Source organism: Myotis brandtii, unplaced genomic scaffold (genome assembly GCF_000412655.1).
Source record: "Myotis brandtii unplaced genomic scaffold, ASM41265v1 scaffold499, whole genome shotgun sequence".
In the NCBI taxonomy this organism is placed as follows: Eukaryota; Metazoa; Chordata; class Mammalia; order Chiroptera; family Vespertilionidae; genus Myotis; species Myotis brandtii.
In genome coordinates this window covers 1,728,516-1,751,353 of record NW_005369027.1, presented here as the reverse complement: position 1 = coordinate 1,751,353, position 22,838 = coordinate 1,728,516, and the positions used below count along the sequence as shown (strand labels likewise).

The 22,838-nt window shown below is 36.2% G+C and overlaps 1 protein-coding gene across 1 annotated transcript in view; it reads right to left on the bottom strand.

Annotated features, from left to right (window-relative positions):
- Positions 1 to 20,251, bottom strand: part of MYPN (myopalladin) — a 77,602-nt gene extending 57,351 nt beyond the window's left edge. Inside the window, exons 1-2 of the mRNA XM_005876785.2 lie at positions 19,941 to 20,251; positions 7,901 to 8,803 (exon numbers count right to left, since the gene is read on the bottom strand). Of these exons, the coding sequence (XP_005876847.1) occupies positions 7,901 to 8,802 (902 nt within the window). The 5' untranslated portion in view covers position 8,803; positions 19,941 to 20,251. The remainder of the gene's footprint in view (positions 1 to 7,900; positions 8,804 to 19,940) is intronic.
- Between the last annotated feature and the right edge of the window lie 2,587 nt (positions 20,252 to 22,838).

Genomic DNA, 22,838 nt, shown 5'->3' with positions numbered 1-22,838 from the left:
TGATATTAAATGTTTTCTAACAGGACCCAAAGTTATGCTGGATTTCATGACGGAACTTGGTGTTTTGAATGTCTTGTTTAACTGAGTTAACAAGTTTTCATATCCAATGGCTATTTCCCACTGATAGGAGTATGGAGGTACCGGTGAGGAGGATTTGTCTATGCTTTAACTTTTATTAAAATCTGAATTTTTCTGAGTGGTACCTTTTTGGTAAATTAAGAAAAGCATAAATGAAATAGTTGCCTAATATAAACTCATCAAGACTACCCCTTACCACATAGCCAACTTTAGACAAGAGGGAGGATGAATAAATGTGAAGTTGAGAATAATTCCTAAAATAATTTTTAAAGGACTAATTACTTTGAGCAGGGATGACTAGAGACTTTTATTTACTCCCTCTAGAATTCCTATCTTTTCTTTCTCTCATAGCACTTACTACTGAACTACTGTATAATTCACTTCTTTATTAAATATACTGTTTATTGTCTATTTCTTTCACTTCATCTAGAATAAAATTTGTCAGGAAATTTTGCTTTATTTACTGATGAATCCTAAGTGCTTGGAATAGTTCCTGATGCATAGTGAGTACTGAATAAATTATTATTGAACAAATAAGTAAACGAATATATTACATTTTCTAGTTTTGTTATTAATGCAATATACTTGATTTTTTCCAATGTTATATGTTTAAAGTAAGTTTCTTCTTTTCATCTATTTGCTATGTTAATCTTTCTTTCAGAATAAATTCTATTTGTTCAATTTGGAGCCTCTTTTATAGTGTTGCCTTTGTCTCAAGAATTCCAAGTTTTGTTTATCATAATAAAATCAATGTTCTTAACCAAAGTAACAGAATAAAAGGGAAAAATCATAAAATAATCTCAATAAAAGCAGGAAAAAATTCAACATCATTCATGATTTTTTTTAAATCATAAAATATCTAATCAAAAGGAAACTGTAACAAAATCCTACGTAATGGTGAAAAATGGAAGTTATTCCTTTTAGATCACAAACAAGACTATAGTACCTAGTATCACCACTTCTAGTAAACGTTGTACAGGAGGGCTTAGCTAGCTCAACTGAAATATAAGACACAGGAGAACATATTAGAATGTTTATAATAACATTGTTCATATTAGGAAAAAGAAACTGGAGGCAATGCAAATGTACATCAATGTCCTCTACCCCTGCAGTTAAATAGCAATGAAAACGAGTGAATTAGAGTTAGGGAAAAATTCAAGTAGAGAAGAATATATACATTGATTCCACTTATATAACATTTTTAAAACATGAAATACTAATGTCATTTTAAAAAACTTATTATGGCCGAAACCGGTTTGGCTCAGTGGATAGAGCGTCGGCCTGCGGACTGGGGGGTCCCGGGTTCGGTTCCGGTCAGGGGCATGTACCTGGGTTGCGGGCACATCCCCAGTGGGAGATGTGCAGGAGGCAGCTCATCGATGTTTCTCTCTCATCGATGTTTCTGGCTCTCTATCTCTCTCCCTTCCTCTCTGTAAAAAAAAATCAATGAAATATATATTTTAAAAAAAACTTATTATGGAAACTTCCAAACATATACAAAGTAGAGACACTGGTTTAATGAACCCCATGCACACTTAGCTTCAACAAATTATCAACAAATGGAAAATGTGTTTCTTTTATATTCTCCACTTCTCCCTACCTTGGATTATTTTAATGTAAATCTAGGATTTCTGTCATTTCACCTGTAAATATTTCTGTACCAATATTGTTTAGGATATAAATTAGTCTGGTTTTTAATCTCAAAATAGATCCTACCTCAAAGGACCATGTGCAATGGTGAGGTGACTGCAACACAGTCTGTGAGGGGTGTTCTGTTGGAGTAAAGACTAAGAAGCAGGTGCTAGAATGTTAACTGGAGATTGCAACATCTGGGTCAAGGAACTGAGCAGCGGGAGGTCTCTGGGGGTTGGGAGGAGGTCCCTCCAGGTCAGGAGATCTTTGAAGAAATTGCAAAAATGCTCAGCATAGAAACAAACAGCAATTTGTTAAAATACAGATGTATGGGCCTCACTCCTACAGGGCCTGGGTCAGTAGGTCCAAGGTGGAACCTGTGACTTTGCATATCCACCAAGGTCCCAGGTGACGCTGACACTGCTGATCCAGGGACCTACTTTAGTAGCGTGTTCTAGGAACCTCTTAAACTCTAGCCTCTGTTCCCTCTCTAAACTTATCTCATATCATTTCCTCTTTATCTTCTGGTGCCATTTTCTTCAGTTCCTGTAAGTGAACAATTGTCTTGCTGCCTCAAGAGCTCAAATTTGCTGTTCCCTCACCCTGCAACACTTTTCCTCACACCCCACTTTGCTGGGCTAACTCCTAGTCCTCTTTTATGTCTCAGATTAAGTATCACTTTTCAGAAAAATCTTCCTTAATATACTCTCAAGGTTTGGTCCATTTGCTATATGCCTCTCCTTTATAATATTTATCACAATTGTAATTATACAATAATTTGTGAATTTTTTGTTTATTGTCTACACAGAGTAGAGTCCTAGAGTCTAAGCTCCATGAGAACAGGAAGATTTCTTGTTTGCTGTTTTAATTTTAGTGCCTATAACAGTACATGTCCCATTATTGGCACTTAATATTTGTTGGATTAATGAATAAAGGAAGGTATCTAGATTTTCCCAAAAAGGAGAAGAAAAAGCCCCTAAATAATGTAATATTTAAAAATATTTACATAATATTTCACATGATAATTACATATTCAGGGTGGGGCAAAAGTAGGTTTACAGTTGTTCACATGGAAAATGATGCAATAATTAATAAATAATAATACAAGAATAAACTGTGTTTCTTGTAGTCACAACTGTAAACCTACTTTTGCCCATCTGTATAATTTCTTATAACATTTTAAAGAATTCTCCTAAACTATTTAAGATGAAGATATTTTTCTTTATAACTAATTTATTTCCTCAGCACACTACTAGAAAGCATAGGTCCAGAAGTGCCAATTGCAAAATTTAACAGCCAAAGCAGACATCAACATTTATAAAAGGTAAATTTGTGCTGCTTCAGAAGGTTGCGTACAAGCAAATATACTTAGTGTGATCCAGCTGTACATTCCTGGGGAAAGAATTTGGAGTCATGATATATAAAAGGATCATGGCCATTTGCTGTGAATTCCTGTCGACTCTTTCATCTGTGGGTAACGCATGAATGTATTTCATTTTCTAAGACAAATCCACCAATGAACCTATATCTAAGATTAACAAGCTTTCAAAAACACGAGTGATATAGAATACCATCCCTACAAAACAAAGCATTTTCTACCCAATTCACTTGGAAATCAACAAAGATATGCAAAAATGGTTTTTCAATGTGCTAAACTAGGGTTACAAGAACATAAGTAAAATACTGATTATACACAGCAGCACATAGATACAAGGTTAGACCCCAGTTTCCAGAAAGACATTATATTTCCTTGAAAAAAATAGCAAAAGGGTGATTTTCTCTTTCCCTGTGGTGTTCCTATATGGCAACCCCAAATGTCTCATTATTATTTTAATGCATTTTAAAATGAATCCTGTGGATCAAAATCTACACTCCTGGGTTCTATGGAGATGTCTTCATTTCCGTGGTAAGCAAGCAGGTAGGGGCTGGAGGGCCTCCCCACCCAGCCCTCTTCATTTCCCAAAGCACTCATTTTATCTTTAAAAAAAGTGTGCGTGGGTGTTTGTGTGAAATATGTATTGGGTAACGTGAACAGACTTATTGTGAGAAGAAAAGTGGGAGGAGTTACTGCCAGAAGAAGGTTGGAAAATACCATTCCAGTCAAGCACTATTAGAAGTTAGTTCCAAGTATTACCTGTATTTTTAGTCCCTTTTGTAATTATAAAGATATTGTGTCAGGCTTTTCCTAGTGTCCAGGTCATCTTGGATTGTTCCCAGTTCCACTGCCTTCTCACTTGACCTTCAGTCCTGCATTTCCGACAGCCTATTGGACATGGTCCCTTCATCTGCTCACATTCAAGTCATCAAACTCATCCATAAATCATCCACCTCTTGCATTTTCTCAGTCCTTGCCAGTGACCCCATCATTCTCTCAGGTGCACAGCTTCAAACTTGTGGAGTAAATTTTTTTTACTTTTCCTTCCTAGCTAATCAATCACCAGTTCAGCTTGATTTCTTTACTCCTATACGTATATATTGTTCACTCACATCTTTTTTCTCTGTTTTCCTAGTGCCCCCATGCCAGTCCTCTCAGAGCATTCGATGCCTGGGATAGCTTCCTTAGTAGCCTCATGGCTCCATTCATTTCTGATCTTACTCATTATTCCAGATTAATTCTACCTAAATGCTCCCTTTCATATGGTTACTTTCCTATACACAACTGTAGATGGTTTCCACTTGGTTTTGCAACCAAGTCTAAACTATTCTGCTTTGCTTTCAAGGCTCTTCAAAATCATCTGATTCCACTCTTCTTTCTAGTTAGATCAGTCCCTTTCCTGTCACATAAAAATAGTGCAATTCCAGTGTCTGTATCTTCATATGAACATGTTGAGTGGACCTGGCCTAAAACAAACTATCTCTCTGTCTACTTCAGTCTTTTCCCTCATCTTTTCTCCCCTGTTACCCCAAGTTCCTCACATAGCCAAGTACTTGTAATTCCCTGAAAACACTTGTCTCTGGGCCTTTGCACTTGCTTTCCTCTTCCACCCTTGGTCTCTTCAAACTGAAGCTGCACCTCCTGTGTTAACTCTTCTTTATCCTGCACTCCAGGCAAAGAAATCATATCTTAGTTTGAGTTGCCATTGCATCCTATACTTACTTCTATTATAGCCTATATTGTACAATATTATAATGTTTTGATTACATTTGTCTGATTGCTCTTTTAAATTTGAGCTGCCCTCTCAGAATAGTTTTAGGCTTGGTTTCAAAACGAGGTCCCTGACCTCCCATAACACTCAGTTGTTTTGTGCTCCTGGTGAGTCACTTTAGTAAGACTATACGTATTTGCTGGATAAATGAATAAGTAAATTTCTACCTAAATCTTCCTCATTCTTCAAGACTTAACTAAAACCCAAATACGTCTCTGAAGCCTTCTTTGACTTCTTTAGACCTCCGCCCCTTCTCTGATAGTTCTTATGGTTGAGACTATAAAAATTAGGATGATTTCTTTAATTGGATAGCAAGTTCCTTGAGGGCAAGGGACATATATCTATACTGTCTCTGTCATTGCACTGGATCACAGTGCTGAGCGCAGAGTAAAATCTAAATAAACATTTACTTAGAGTTATGTAAATTCTATTCTCAGGAAAATAATGACAGCTAATAGTCTATTTGGAAAACTCTAAATTTTTTCTAAATATAATTGAGTCATTAAATACTAATTCATTTAGAAAATAATTTAGTGAATACCAACTAACATACTGGCACCAAACCAGTGGTTGGGATTCAGGTATGAATTCTAACAGTAAAGAAATTCTTCCCAGGTAAAGTTAGTATTGCTTCATTGAAGCTGTGTACATTTTTTTCCACTTTTAAATTTGTAAATTTATAATTGTTTTTTTTCTCTCCCTAGGATATTTTTTTATTGATTTTGAGAGAGAGAGAGAGAAAAGTGTATGTGTGGGTGGGGAAGCAGAATGTGTGTGTGTGTGTGAGAGAGAGAGAGAGAGAGAGAGAGAGAGAGAGAAACATTGATGTGAGAGAGAAATATCACATTGATTGGTTGCCTCCCATATGCGCCCCAACCAGGTTTCAAACCCATGACCTGGGTATGTGCCCTGACCAGGAATGGAATCCACAACCTTTTTGGTGAATGGGATGATGCTCCAATCAACTGAGCCACCTGGCCGGGGCTAAGTAGTTTTTCAGTGAACACCAGATTATATTGTTTTGGGGGGATAGGATCTTATAGCTCTTCCTGGCTGATTGTTCTCATAGGAGCATGAATTCTTTTTTGTTGTTGTTTGTTTGAGATTGTCATAGTCAAGAAATGGGGAGAATGAATTTGGAATGATCTAGTCTAATTTTTTTTTTGTCCGATCTAAGTCCAGAAATTAATGGGTTGGATAATCTAAGTAAATTGTGTGTGTACCAAAACTTGAGTGCTCACTAGCTTACTTAGAGTCACCAGATGTCACTAATTGGTATCCTTCAAGAGTCTGTGATGACACCTCACCAGAGTCCCAGGAGTATCAGCAGGCACACTCAGGGTAGAAGGGTAGACACTGTCCTGTGTGGTTCAGTTTCAACCATTTGCCACATCTTAAGCCAACTGTCTCACTCCTGATTCAAACCTAAGTTGAGTTTCTTGTCTTCCTCTTTCTTTATGCATTAGTTTCCTCAACATTTCTTAGTAAATACTATAGGCCAGAAGTTGTGCTTGGTGCTCAAGATAGTTACATAGGTAAGACAACTAAATCCCTGCCCTCAATGAGGTCATTTAGATAATTGTATAGAAATTATATTCCATTGTAGGAGTAATATTCAAATATTACCTCACATTGCCTTTGAAAAGCAAGATTCTATATATGAATATGTCTTGTCTTTGGACTAGGATTCTTTGGATCAATAGACATGTATAAATAAAAATCATTATTAATATTAATACTATTTCTGTCCTATCATATGAATATTCTCTAAGAAAAAGATGAGGAACTGCTTACATACCTAGAATAAGTGTTAAATAGTAATGAGGTCATGTTCTAGTAGTAATTAGGTATTAGGGAAGCAAAGTAACTCTTACAGGACTCTAAATACCGGTAATTCTCTACAAAAGTAATACACTTCAAGCACATTATTCACATAGTATTATAGGGTTACAGCTAGCAAATGTCACCCTGGGGCTACAGCTGTATCCACATTTTGTGGGGCCTGAAGCTCATAAATGTGGAAGGTCTGCATAAAAAAAAAAAAAATTAGACCCCAAAGTTAGGGATAGCTTATGCAAATGAGGAGCCTTGAAGCTTAGGCTTCATCTGCTTCACAGAAAAGCTGAGTGGTAGGCACATAAAAATTGACTCATCTGTCATACTAGGGAAAGACTTGGACATTAGGAAGAATAGTATTCATTAAGCTGATATCAAAAAGTTTATAATAAATACATTACCTGTAAAATGAATCTGTAAATTGACCTTAGCAACATCTTTATTTTATCTTTATTCTATCAGCTTTTATTCAATTATTTGGCTTTCTTTAAAATTAAAAAAAAATCACAGGTATTCATTGAGTATAGATCATAAATACTTTCTTTTTAAAGCTTTAGCCTGTAGACCTGTGCTGTCCGATACCATAGTCATTAGCCACATGTGGTATTGAGCACTTGAAATGTCACCAGTACAACTGAGGGACTGAACTTTAAATTATATTTAATTTTAATTAAAAAAACTGATATCAACTCAATTTTACAAAATTGAATATTACAAAAAATTTAAGTAGGTTTAGAATGACTTGTGCATGTCAATCTACTTTTTAAACTATAGGTTTTATAAAATATAAATGTAAATTAATTATTTCCTAGAAAAATGTAGTAGCTAAATTGAGATGTGCTGTAATTGTAGAATTCACACTGGATTTTCAAGGCCTACTATGACAAAAAGAATGTAAAATATCATATAAATAATGTTTATATTGATAACATGTGGAAATGATGATGTTTTCATTTATTGGTTAAATAATGTACATTTAAAAAGTTAATTTTTCTCAGTCTTTACTTTTTAAAAATATGGCTACTAGAAAAATTTTAATTACATATATGGCTAACATTATATTTCTATTGGACAGTGCTGCTTTAAACTCTGACTGTTTTTCTTAAAGGCAGTATATAATTTTTGAAACCACTTACTTAAAAGATAAACTTAGGAGAATCGTGGTAGATGGAAAGCAATTACTAAGCATTACTCATGGGGCATTTTACCTTACTTGAGGTGGTGGAATTCCTACCACTATGCAATCCAACTGTACTCTGGTTCCTTCTGGAACTTCTCTGCTCCATAACTTTTGAGTGAATCGGGGAGGTTGCCCCAGAGGTTCTTCATAGTACAAGGATGACGGTGAAGACCCTGGGGTGGTGTCTCCACCAGCTGCCTCACTGGCAGCCTGCTCAGCCTCACGCCGCTTGGTTTCCTGCTGTTCAAGGGCATGATTCACTTCGTTATCTCTAGTATCTGTAGGGATGGGAATGGGAACAGATGATCTTTCTCTTTTTTCTGATAGAGCTGAGAAACTGGAGCTATTTTCCTGTATAACTTTGTTTTGAGATTCCAACTTGCTCTTGTGGTTTTTGCAGGCCCGGGGTCTAATCCTTTTGGAGCTATGGGCTTTGAAAAGGGAGGACAGCTCTTCAATAAAATCAGCAGCCTTATTTAAGAATAGTTTTTTGGACTGAGCCTCAGAACTATACTGTGGCCTCGTTGCCTCTTGAGGGCTCTCGATAGAGCTGGTAGGACTTGGAGAGTTATCCTGGCGGAAGTTAGGATCAAAACTTGATTTCGATGGGTGTTTCATCTGATCAGAAGAAAGACGTTTTCTAGCTTGAGCTTCATCTGCTTTCTCCAAAGGGTCATGATTGATCGCCAGTCTTGCCAGATTGACACTTTCATCTAATTCTTCTTGGCTCAGAAAAGCTGAAAGATCTGGAAGGTCATCTTGGCCTCCTCCTCCTTCTGCAGCTCCAGAAGGACTGCCAAAATGGAAAGGGTTGGAAGAAGGCTCTGCTCGGCTCCTCTCATTGTTTCCCCGATGTCTGGTTTCTGCTAAATAGCTCTCTCTGAGGAGCTGAGAAATGGAAGTAGAAGCTTCTATGCTGTCGTCTTGCATGCTGTGAGAAAATAATAATAATAAGTTTGGATCATTTCCAGAGAACAATAAGTCTATGTTTACTAAAGCATGGTGGATTCCTAAGAACTTAAAGCTTGAAATAAACAATTGCCTAATGTTGATACTTTTACAAAATTTACTATGAAGACTTAAAGATTATTCTCAAATTGTAAAATGAAGAGAAACTGAATGAGATTTTACTGAAATTGAAAATAAAAACATAGGTGTTACCACTTTATTAAATTCCTTAAATGTAAGTTCAACTGTGAAAGCTATGCTATAGCTATAGTAACATTAAATAAAATTTCTAAATATAATTTTGATAATATCTGTTAAGGGCTTTTACTTATAAAGCACTTTCGTACACAGAGATTTGCTCTCCATCCTCTCCTTTTACCTTGAATGTAATAAAAGAATAAAAATTAAAAGATATTGACAATAATCTCAATTGGTTAGTGAAATTATAAACTTGATCTAGCTAATGAAAATAAATAATGCTTTTGTTTTAAGAAAACTAGAAACAGTTGTTTAAATTTGCTGTTGTTTATAGGTTTAATCTGCTCTTGAAAACTATAATGATTTAGCCTTTTCAAATAAGGTATAACTAATTTAATTTCTATAAAGATATGAGTTAGACCCTATGTTTTAAAATATCTCTTAAATTAACATTGGTGAAGAAAGAAGATGGGAGACAGGAAAGTGGGGGGCAAGACAGGACACTCTTCACTTTATACCCTTTCCTGACTTTTCAATTTTAATTATATGAACACATTACCGATTCAAAAAATAAATATCTTAAAGCTTAAGAAAATAGTACAGTAACCTTAGTTCTAAGTCCCCTGGACTAGAGGGTTTGGTAATGCAAACCAATGTTATATTATTAATATTATATCTACTTATTCATTCACACACTTACTAGAGGGATGGCAAACTTGTGACCCACAGGCTGTTACTCCTCTCTGCCCTCCTTATAAAAGATGTAGCTAACTGATTACAGTACTTTTTCCATTGACCTTGACTTTCTTAACACTCCACTCCATCTGCTACACCAATCAATCAGAGATGGTAATGGAGATGAAAACTATTTACCATTCTGCCCTCGCCCGGTTTGGCTCAGTGTATAGAGTGTTGGCCTGTGGACTGAAGGGTCCCGGGTTCTATTTCAGTCGAGGGCACATGCCCAGATTGCAGGCTCAATCCCCAGTAGGGGGACTGCAGGAGGCAGCCAATCAATGATTCTGATCATTGATGTTTCTATCTCTCTCTCCCTCTCCCTTCCTCTCTGAAATCAATAAAAAAAAATTTTTTTTTTTTTAAAAAGCTATTTACCATTCGTGGCTACTAACTGCTGGGCCTTGTGCTGGGAAAATGGAGAGGAAACTAATCTCCTAAATCTTTTCTGGTTTTTATGACAAAACTTATTTCAGTTCACTCCTTATATGATAGTCACACTTGAATCACAAATAAAACGTCCTAAAGTTCTCAAACTTTTAGAATGGTATTCAAAACTAACCTCTAAATTGGCAAAGTGGGCAATGACCTTGAGAGGGCAATTAGAGATGGCTAAAAGGATTACCTACAGCAAATATTTTTCCACATGCTTGCTGCAGCCTTAGATTTCTACTACTGGATCCATTTATTTGGGTGAGAAGTCTATTCTGTCTTAATAAAAGATTAATTGGCAATGCAAAGATATTGGATGGGTACAAAGATTTATCTACAAAGATGTTCATCATAGTATAGATGGTATTAAAAAATTGGGATCATGTCCAATAACAAATTAGTTAATTAAATTATGATATCAGATAGAACTATATGGCTATGTTAAAGTTTGTACAATTGTGAATGACATACAAAATAGTACATGAAAGTATAATTGACGTCCCAATTGAAAATTTGTCTCATTTGCCCTAACCGGTTTAGCTCATTGGATAGAGCGTTGGCCTGCGGTCTAAAGGGTCCCAGGTTCGATTCTGGTCAAGGGCAAGTACCTTGGTTGTGGGCACATCCCCAGTGGGGAGTGTGCAGGCGGCAGCTGATTGATGTTTCTCTCTCATTGATGTTTCTAACTCTCTATCCCTCTCCCTTCCTCTCTGTAAAAAAATCAATAATATATATTTTAAAAAAAAGAAAATTTGTCTCATTTGTGCATTAACTATGCAGAAGAACAGTTAAAGATATATGAAATCAGGTACAAAATGCTATTTGAAAATACAATTAGTGTACTAATTGAAAATCCTTTTCATTTGTTAATCAACTAATTCCTTAGCCTAGTTTGAGTTTCTGTATATATTTAGATGTGAGGAAGAAAACTGAGAGCTTTATGAATCAGGATGGCCTTCTCCCTATTTGTTTGACATTACTCATACTGTGTTTTAATGTACCTTTGTCTCTAACTATTTAATATGGCTTTTATCTTGAGCAATATGGAATGAACAATGGCCTTAGAATCAGATTTTTCAAATTATGGCTTCATTTCTCAGCAGTTATATAACTTTGAGAAATTTACTTAACTTCTCTAAACTGGAATTCTCATCTGTAAAACGTGGATAATATCTATTTCCCAGGGAAGTAAGGATTAATAACATAATGAATGCAAAGCCCTTAAAACAGGACCCATTATAATGGGCACTCAAACAATATTAGTAAAAATTAATACTTAGGTAAAGGAGATGTTAATGTTGAAGAACTTTTAAAAAGCTTATATTGACTCAGCCAGTGTGGCTCAGTGGTTGGCCTATGAACCAGGAGGTCATAGTTCGATTCCCTGCCCAGGTTGTGGGAGTGCAGGAGACAGCCAATCAAGGATTCTCTCCCATCATTGATGTTTCTATCTCTCTCCCTCTCTAAAATCAATAAAAATATATTTAAAAAAATAAAAAGCTTATTTTAGGGTGGAAATTGAAAAGAAAATACTCATATAAGTAATCACTGCTCTCTGCAACTATTTTTTCGTTTTTAAAGAAGCTAATTAATGTGTAACTGTGTGTCTGTTCTGATGCTTATGGTCATGAGAAATTATTATGATAATGAAACTTCAGGTATTCAAAATAAAGAATTTCTTTAATATTTTAATGTAGTATTTATTACCTAACACCTGGAGTTAGATAGATCTGGTTTAAATCCAAGTTCTGACACTTCTTAGTTGTATAAATTCAAGAAAAGTTAACTTCTGTAAGCTTCAGTTTACTCATTTATTAAACAGGTATAATAACAGTAGCCATCTCATAGGTTGAAGTAATGCTTAAATGTGTTTGGAATTTTGTAAATGTTCAATAAATGGTAGTTACTATTATAATTATTGTTATTGTTATTATCATTTAATAGATTTAGCCACATACCATGATAAGAAATGGAAGTAGGCCCTAGCCGGTTTGGCTCAGTGGATAGAGCATCCGCCTGCGGACTAAAGGGTCCCAGGGTTGGATTCTAGTCAAGGGCACATGCTTGGATTGCGGGCTTAATCCTTAATAGGGAGCATGCAAGAGGCAGCCGATCAATGATTCTCTCTCATCATTGATGTTTCTATCTGTCTCCCTCTCCCTTCCTCTCTGAAAGCAATAAAAATATTTTAAAAAAGAAAAAAAAATGGAAGTAGAACTAGTGAAGTGACTTGATCTAAGGACAATCTTTAACGAGAAATTTAACTTTTGATTTGAAATACATGTAGTTTCATTAACAAACTGAGCTGCTCTCAGATCTTTGTACATATTGTCTTTGTTTGAGCTGCTCCCTGTCCCCACCTCCCTTTACTACCTTACTGGGCCAAGTCCTACATGGCCTTCAGTTCTTAGTGGAGACATCCCTTAGGGGTTTCTTCTTTTCTCTGGGTTGGGTACCAATATGCTCGTAAAGCTCACACTTCTTACCCCCAACAGCACTTATTACAATATATTAAATCTGGCTGTTTACTTTCCTGCCTACCTCACTTAGTTTTGTACACCACCATCTCTGTACACACACAGCACATAGAAGGTTGTCAATAGATATCTATTGAGTTATTTTGTTCATTAGAATATCCTTCTAAATCAATTGCTGTATTTCTTTTTTCTTAATTGCAGGAGAAAATAATATAAACAGAAATCATGTTTTCAAAGAAAACTTACAGGTACAGAAAAAATATAAGTACGTTTTACATATAAAATATAAATATGTACATGACTTCTAGGTGACTTTCAAATGTAAATTTATTCATAGTGGATAAAATAAGTAGTGCGATTAAGCTTTGTTTTCATCCCAGAAGTATCAAAGACCATCTGATTATAATCAGAAACCTGGGTTTGTATCTCGGCTCCAACACTGAATAACTTTGTATTCTTGAGCAAGTCATTTAATGCATCCGACTCTCAGTTAGATGATAAATATTACCTAAAATAGGAAATAGGAAAATGTATCACTTTCTCTTTCAAGCATTAATTTAAAATCTGTTATAAAATTTGTACTTTTAACAAGCCCAAGTGCTGTCATGTATACTCTAGCTTTCTGATAAATATTTATTGAGCATCTACTATGTGATATTCTGGGCACTGTGGATTCAACAGTGAACAAAGGACAAAGCCCCTACCCTTGTGGAGTTGACAATCTAGTGGGAAAGATATAAATATTAAGAAGAAAAATGAAGTCGGGCAAGGGAATCGAGAATGATGGGGAAGGAAGGGTGGTGTGCGCTTTTAGCGGTCAAGTCAGGCAAAGCTTCTGACACAGCGGAGAAGTTCTCCATGTGACCACCTGGGGGAAGAATGTTCCTGAAGAAGAAAGTGTCAAAGCCAGGACAGGTAGATGTTTGCTGTGTCTGAGTCAAGCCCAGTGTGCCAGGAGGTGAGTGAAGTCACAGAGGTACAAGGCTAGATCATGTAAGGAATTGCAGACCAAGGAAGGACTTTAAGTTTTATTAAATGTGTGAATGCGACACCATTTTAAAGTTTTGAGAAGCAGATGAAATGGTTTTGAAAAAGTTCAATCGCGGCTACTATGCAAAGAATCAAGTTAAAGGGGGCAAATGTGGAAATAAGCAGATCAATTAGGAGACTATTGCAATATGCTATGCAAGAGATGGTGGTGTCTTGCATCAGTGAGTGGTTATCGGAGGGGAAGGGTGAGAAGTGGTCAGATTTGAGCTATCTTTTGAAAGTAGAGCCAGTGTGATTTGCTGATGGATTGAGTGTGGGATGTGAGAGAAAGAGCCGAGTAAAAGGTGACCACAATAATTATGGCTTGAGCAAATAGGTGAGTGGTGGAATGATTTACTCGAGCGAGCCAAGAGCAGGTTTCAGGAAAGGAAATTAAAAGTTCTCTTAGACATTTCACCTAGGGTAGTCTTTCTGCTTCTGACAAAATTGAAACCTAGATTTTATGCCATTTTCAAAATAAGAAGGAGCAACTGCCCTTGAAAACAGATCATGGTTGTAGTGAAATGGTCCTAGGTTAAAAATGAAACAATATGGCATAAATAATCATGACAGACTGGTAAATCATGTAAACTAACTCGGCCACATAGAATGCTTATTGAATGTTCTTTACTTTGCTAAATATCTCTGTTTTTTTCCTAGGATTTTTCCTGAAAAGAAGATCTCTAAAAAACTTGCTAAAAATGTAAGAGTCCGGTTCATACACACAAAACTTGATGCTGATACCCTTGGGTATACAGTCATGTGCCACATAACAATGTTTGGGTCAATGATGGAACATATATTCAATGGTGGTCCCATACGATTACTGTATAGTAGAGCTAAAACATTCTTATTACCTCCTGCTGGTGTTGCTGTGGAAATGTCGTAAAGTACTAGTGCAAAGCATTACCGTTTGTGCCGTCTCAGGCTATCCAGAAAGGCTAGAAATGCTTGGGGACTCAGCTGGGCCACTAAGCTTTCCCATACACACCTCCCCTTTCTAAACCAATGTGCCAACTGAACTGACCCTTATAGTTCTTAGTATAATACAAGATACCCTTCAGCAATAACCATTAGGAAACTTTGAACAACAACAACAAAAAAGAGTTTATTACTTACAGGCCCTGGAGCATGCACAATATGCCTGGGGCAACAGCGAGGTTGCAGGTAGAGAGAGAAAGAGAGGGAGCAGGAGCCTGGCGTTCTCCTTTTACTGGAGTCGAGGGTGGTAGCCTAGGTTTTCATGGGCTCACTCTTTATTGGTGAATTTAAGACATAAAAACCAGCCCTGGCTGGTTTGGCTTAGTGGATAGAGCGCTGATCCAAGGAGTGAAAGGTCTCAGGTTCTATTCTGGCCAAGGGCACATACCTCAGTTGCAGTCTCAATCTCTGGCCCTGTTGGGGCAAATATGGGAGACAACCAATCGATGTGTCTCTCTCACATCAATGTTTCTCTCTCTGTGTCTCTCCCCCTCTCTTCCACTCTCTCTGAAAATCAATGGAAAAATATCCTTGGATGAGAATTGAAAAAAATAATAAATAAATAAATAAATAAATAAGAATTATGCCCTGGCTGGTGTGACTTAGTTGGTTGGGCGTCGTCTCATGCACCAAAAGGTTGCCAGTTCCATTCCTGGTCAGGGCCCCGGGTTGCATGCTCCATCCCCCATATGGGACATGCAGGAGGCAGCCAATTGATGTTTTGCTCTCACATCAATGTTTCTCACACACTCTCTCTTTCTTCCTCTCTCTCTAAAAATCAATTTAAAACATTTAATTTAAGAAAACATACATAAGAGCCATAACTTAAGGCATAGGAAGAGGAAAAAAACAAGTCGCCCAAATGGTCAGTTATCAAAATCAACCAAGATTTCTAAAACAAAGGCACCTCAGTGGGGTAAGGCAGCTTGGTTATTTATCTAATCTTGAGACTGACAATGCATTTATTCTAGATAGCCTTAGTTTAAATAGATGCCTGGGTAATCAGGCATTTGCATTACACACACATAACAAGTCAACTGTCAGGGCTCAGACTACATTATTCATGGGTTTGTGGTGATGCTTGTGTAAATAAACCTACTATGCTGCCAGTCTTATAAAGTATAGCACATACAATTAACTAAAAGGCTAGAACATCCAGGTATGTGATGGTCACCCGATGAAATCACCTAACGATACCTTTCTCAGAGCATATGCCCATTAAGCAGCAAATGACTGTATTTCTTTTTTTTCTTTTTAATATATTGTATTGGTTTTTTTACAGAGAGGAAGGGAGAGGGATAGAGAGTTAGAAACATCGATGAGAGAGAAACATTGATCAGCCGCCTCCTGCACACCTCCTACTGGGGATGTGCCCGCAACCAAGGTATATGCCCTTGACCGGAATCGAACCTGGGACCTTTCAGTCCACAGGCCGACGCTCTATCCACTGAGCCAAACCAGTTAGGGCTGTATTTCTTAATACATGTTAACTCAGCACTACTCTTCATAGTTTTCTTTGGGAAAGCACTTTAGAAATGTAGAACACTATACAAGTTTAAGGTAACTCTTTTCTGTTGATGTGTAATTATTTTGCCCAGGATGTTCTTTTTTTAAAATAAATTTTAAAAAATATATATATATATATATATATATTACTGATTTCAGAGAGGAAGGGAGAGAGAGAGATGGAAACATCAATGATGAGAGAGAATCACTGATTGGCTGCCTCCTGCATGCCGCACACTGGGGATCGAGCCCGTAACCTGGGCTTGTGTCCTGACTGGGAATCGAACCATGAGGTTGACACTCAACCACTGAGCTACGCTGGCCAGACAACTGCCAGAATGTTCTTTAGGGGAAGAATGATTGACAAAATTAGACTCTGCTCCCTCTCTTTAATGCTGGTATTGACCAGTTTGTCTTGCCTTCTACACCCCAATATGTCACACAAGAGAAGTATTTAAATCAGTTCTGGAGAAACTCCTGCTGGGCCAAGAACCAAATCAGAGTTGGGTACAGATCATCTTTTTAAAATTTGGCTGCAGAGGGAATGCACTTGGAGGTAAATCCTTCTTCATTGTTACAAAGTCATCCCCTCACTCTGACAGTGAGCATCCCCATCTTAGTTTTATTTCTAGTCTAATTTTGGTGTGAGTGGCATTAGTAAGTTAGTATATATTACATTACCCGAGTAAGAACTTGGGATATATGGAAATACGTCAGTAACAATATGGAAGTAAGTCTCATTCTTTTAATTCCTCTTTCAGTTTGAAAGAGGAAAAACAGCAGATAAAACAAATACAGACAAATGAAATGTGTCCATTAGGAGAGAATGCTGAAATAAAGAGACAGCAGAGGTGACACATAGAATTAGTAGGAATCTGTTTAATTAAGGGAATACCTCAAGGGCAGGCATTTTAAATGTGAAAGGGTTTTTAAATAATAGGCCAAAGGTGTGCAAGCCATTCTCTTATACTGTTTTAATAAAATTGGTAAATATAGGAAGTTGGCAAGAAAGTAAAGATTGCATTTGAATGAGAGGAGGGAAGGTGGGTTACTATGAAGCATACCAGTACGTTTTCATATACAGAAGATAATCACATAGAAAACCACTAGTGTAAAGGATACTGAAGCCTAGAGCCCAAAGTTAGTATTTAATCTGAAAGATAGCAAAGAAATCAGTAAAAGTAAATTCTACAACCCATAGAAAGGCTAATGGAAGGCAAGCAAGAAGACTTCAGGAATCTAGGACCCAAAAAGGGTTTGGTGGTAGTCACAACAATGATAGGCATGGGAGGTTTTACACCGCTCTCAGGATCTCACTATTCATGATGGACTTAAGTTAATATACAGGAAATCCCAAATGAGGAAACTATTCAATCCCCATGAACACCAAGATTCATTTTAAATAAGAAAAAAATTAACATTTTTGTCCTCTCTCGGTCTCTTAATATTTTTGTCATTTTGTGTGTGTGTATGTGTGTGTGTGCATGTGTGTGTGTGTGTGATTAAGGGTTTGAAAAAAAAATAAATGCCCCCCCCCCCGCCCCCTTGACATAATACATGTGCTAGATTGGGAGAGGAGCAAGTGTCCCAAATAGGCTCCAGATCTCAGGATCTAGTTCTAGTTCAAGAACTTGGTGGGAAGGCTCTGTGGGCTCCTCCCACAGTGTGGAGTGTATTGTGACTCCAAGCAGAGGAATGTGTAGCTTGTCAAGGTGACTCTGATATACATGAGCTCTAGGGACTCTTTAGTGACTGCAGGTATAGTCATGCCAACTTTTGTGCCCATCAAAAATGTATCTGCTGAAAATATGCTCTCAAATTTCTAAACAGACCATTCTCTCTTTACTTGGATTGTTTTCTTAGGCAAAAATGCAATGTTCTAGTAGTTGTTAAAGCTCCTTGTCAACTATGAAGCACCGTAAAAATTTAAGAAAGTACCTCCGTGGTGCCCGATTCTTCTTTATTTCTTAAGAGAGAGAATTCGTTAAAACCTTTTCACTTTTTTGTCTTGGCAATAACACCATGAAATGAGCAATGCCTTTGTCACATCTCAATGTCAATGAAGGAAAAACTAATTATTCTGGGATTAGCAGTATTATTTGTCTTATACTTTCAGGTTAGTGAGCTGAGTTTATTACTCCTATTACATATAGGAATTAACTGTTGAAAATTTTAAATTTAAAAATTTGTCACCTTTCATATACTAACCTTAGTTCATTAAAGACCTTTCACAATTAAACCTGATTTACCTGCTGTCCCATTCCTTCAAACGTAAATTTGAAAAATCTCTATGAATTCCAAAACCCTGTCTGCATAAAAACTCATTCAGTTTCTTTTGTTTATGAATTACAGTTCTGAGTCTATTCCAGGAAACACATTGTAATAGAAACATGTAACAGAGTCTATATCCAAAATTGATAAGTGGAACACTGGGGTTTTAACACATTGTTATGAGTTTCAATAGCATTAGCCATATTCTATAAGTGGGAATTAGGACAAACTTCCAGAATTTGGATAGTGTCCAGCTGTTTGTTTCATAGTCCATTATTATAAGATTCTGTAATGATTATAATTTTGTCTCTTGACAAAGTAAGTAGAGTGCCCATATATTTCAGATTTCCTGGGATGCCCTTGATTTTAAATATTTTGCTTGTTGTTAAATCATGTGTCAGACAGCATATTTTAATTTTTGTTCTAAAATTTTTTATAGTTATAAGTAAATACATTCTCAATTTCCTAGAAAAGGATTATGAATTTTCTGTGAACCTAAGAGTTATTATTAAGGAGAGACTAAAAAGGTATGACAACTTTTTATGTTAGAGCCTGCAGAATTCATTTAATCATTACCACTGTGAAAGTAATTGAATCATAGTAATTTTTAGAGAAAGAAAACAGAATAGCTGTTTTATTCTTTCAAACTAATGTTAGCATTTTTAATAAGTATGAGTAAAAATATGTTGATACAGTAACAAAATTTCTTAGCATTGGTGCTATAATGTTCACTTTGGGGGAATGCAAATACAGATTAACCCATGTTCTCCTTTTCTTTGCTTATACAGTTTTTAAAATATAATGCAAGATGTGCATTTAATTACTGCTAATAGTGCAATGTACCGGGCCAAACATTTGCCACTAACTGTCAAGTGTCTTTCTGATGCAGCTGAAGAGAGAGAGAGAAAGAGAGAGAGAGAGAGAGAGAGAGAGAGAGAGAGAGAGAGAGAGAGAGAGAGAGAAAGGAGAAAGAAAGAGCAATGTCCTTTGAGCAAAACTTTCTGCAGCTGTTGTGTACATTAATCCAGGGAGCAGATCTCCCGACTCTAAATATAGCAAGCATATCCTCTTACATGATAAAAAAATATAAAATAAAAGTCTTTCACTATGGATATTATTTTATATTTTATTTCCTATAAAAAGGAAATAGGCATTGCATGTATATTCTCTATACAAACACCATTACTGTAATAAGTGAATGTGTGGAAAATTCCAATGATATATGCAGCATGTCGTGACTTCCTCTGTTGAGATATTTTTCTTTAGTATCCAAGTAGGCTCTGATCCCTGGGAATTTCATCAATCCCCTCCAAAATCTTTACATGTAGAGAACTTTGTTTTGCACGTGATATTGTGTCCCATCATACATAATTATAAAGCTATCCTAGGTTTTACTCTGAATAACAGTATTTAGGCCTCGGAAATATCCCCTTTCCCATTATCAGTGCCCTGTTATCAAAACACACTTGAGAACTTAAATCTGAATATTACCTTTCTTTTTTTAGTTGACCCAGATGAGGATGTCCAACCCAGGCACTCCACTGTGATGATAGTTATCCAAGGAGAACTTTTAGATGAATGCACAGGAGAAAAAGAAAATTCTTCACGCTCTTGGAAATAGAAAGTAGCCGTCCATAGAGAGTGAGGAGTTAACCTTAGTTTCAGTGAAGATGGCTGTAAGAAGCTGGACAACCTGTCACCACCGGAGCCAGAGCATTTGTCAGCTCACAGGTCCCAAGTTATTTTGAGCTGTATAAACCATGTGCCTGTCAAACATTCCACCTGATTGGATAGGAGAAAACTGAGCAAAGGGATTCCACAGTGGGACAGCACCTATGGGTGGTGGGGGGGTCAATCAATTTTTCTACCTATAGAATTTCTCTTATAGCTAGAGGCCCAATGTTTATTGATTTTTGTTTGAAATTAATACTAAGTTTATCATACCACATTCCATCTGTCAAAGAAAATGGCATTATTTTTAAATAGATCAATATTTTTATTTTTTTAATTAATGGGAAATTGACTCTCATTTAATCACTGATACATTTTAGGAAATTTGGCTATGAAAATGAATGAACCAATATGAAGCTGCCGAGTTTTTGAATGGTTTGTCCAAAAGCTTAGCTAAACAAGTTTTAACTAACATTAAAAATTGTTAAGTAGAGATCACAGAAAAGATGGAGAAGAAAAAAACAACAGCCTTAGAATAACCCAGTAACAAATTAGTTTGAACTTACTTTTCAGAAAGAAAATAATCATGTACTATTTAAAAGTCAAAATTACTATTTAATATAATATTTTACAACTCCTATTCATGTGTAGTATCTGGAATAACTTTCTCATATATTATTCTATGCCAGACGTCTTCTTTCATAAGAATTCCCAATCCTTAAAAAAGAATCCTTAATCAAACCAACATTTGCTCAAAAACCTACTTTGTCAAAGTACAGGTTCTTTGATATTAATTTAGTACATTTTCAGAATATGAATTTGGAAAGAAAAAGTTAATCCTATGGATTAGTACAGATTAAGAATGTAATAACATCATCATCATCAATCTTGGTAGAAGCCTGGGTTTTGAAAATTCAGAAAAATGCCATTGGTTGGTTTTTTGTTTTTTAAAGGATCACTCTTAGATTTGGATAGCATGAAATAATTGGTTTAAATCTAGCTTTCTTAAATCACACAACTGCTTGTAGCATGCTTTTCATTAATTCATTCATTCATTCAACAAATATTTACCTAATGTCTACCATGTACCAGGTAGTAGATATAAAGCAGTGCAAAAAATATATAAAAATTCCTGACCTCATGGAAATTACTAAGAGAATTTTTATTCTTTTCAGTCATCCTGAAACTCCTTATAGGATATTGAATAGCTATGAAATTTATTTGTTTATTGTGATCACATCAGAGTTTTCACTACACCTTTTGTTATGGAGCTTTTTATTTATACAAGCAAAATGAAAAAAATTCAGGAAAACTTAAATAATCTGGGTTAAAAACAAAACAAGAAGAGCTGAATTATATGGATAGGCATTTTCATTATCACAGTAATCCAGATCTTCACTGTACGTGTTCATAGGCTCTCTTAACTAATCCTTTGCTAATCCTAACCTCAAGACTACTTAATTGTTTCTGCATTTTCAATTTATGTAGATGTTCCAAATTTCTTTTTTTAAAATATATTTTATTGATTTTTTTAACAGAGAGGAAGGGAGAGGGATAGAGAGTTAGAAACATCGATCAGCTGCCTCCTGCACACCCCCTCACTGGGGATGTGCCTGCAACAGAGGTACATGCCCTTGACTGGAATAGAACCTGGGACCCTTCAGTCCGCAGGCCAGTGCTCTATCCACTGAGCCAAACCGGTTAGGGCCCAAATTTCTTTTTTTATTTAAAGAGAGGATCTTCTCCCACTATCCCACTCAGAACTTGAGGCATAATCAAGATAAATTCTACCAGGTCTTGGGTAGGAACATTGGAAAGTGGATCCTTCCTTCCTTCCTTCCTTCCTTCCTTCCTTCCTTCCTTCCTTCCTTCCTTTTTAAAAAATATTTTTATTGATTTCAGAAAGGAAGGGAGAGGGAGAGAGAGAAACATCAATGATGAGAGATAATCATTGATTGGCTACCTCCTGCATGCCCCCTATTGGGGATTGAGCCCAAAACCCAGGCATGTGCTCTGACCGGAATCGAACCATGACCTCCTGGTTCATAGGTCAATGCTCAATCACTAAGCCACCCTGGCTGGCCTGGAACCTCTATTTCAGGTAGCAAATAAATATGCTACAAGTTGATTTTCCAAAGGAAAATGCTTACAAAAACCGTAAGTAGACACATTTCTACTTCCCTGCAAGCTCTGCCATGATAAGCCTGGTACTCTACCTTTCACCCAGGTACAGAATTTTGAGGAGACCCATACTGAAATATACAATAGAGTTGGTTGGGCAGTGGGATTAGGAATCAATAGGAACAACTTAAAAAGACTTAAAATGCATAAAAATTACAGAAGAGCCAAAGAATTTCTGAATAGGAATAATGTTTCTCTTCTCATAGTTATAACATTTCATATGTAGATAGTGTACAAAGTTTTTTGAGCTCTTTGAAAAAAAGGTGGATATAAATATTTTTAACAAATAATACTCAGAAACTGTGGACACCTTGCTTACATCAAACTCATATTGTAGATTCTATATTTTAAAAATTAGTTTCTGCTCCCAGATAATGCAGTCACTATCCTGTGTATCCTCAGTACTAATCGTATAAACATTATACCAGAAACCTACTAGTTCAGGTTTTACCAGAGCTCATTAGTACAAAGAATAATTTTTAAAACTTAAAAACAATCTAACATAGATAAAAACAAATTTTATAAGTGAAAAACAAG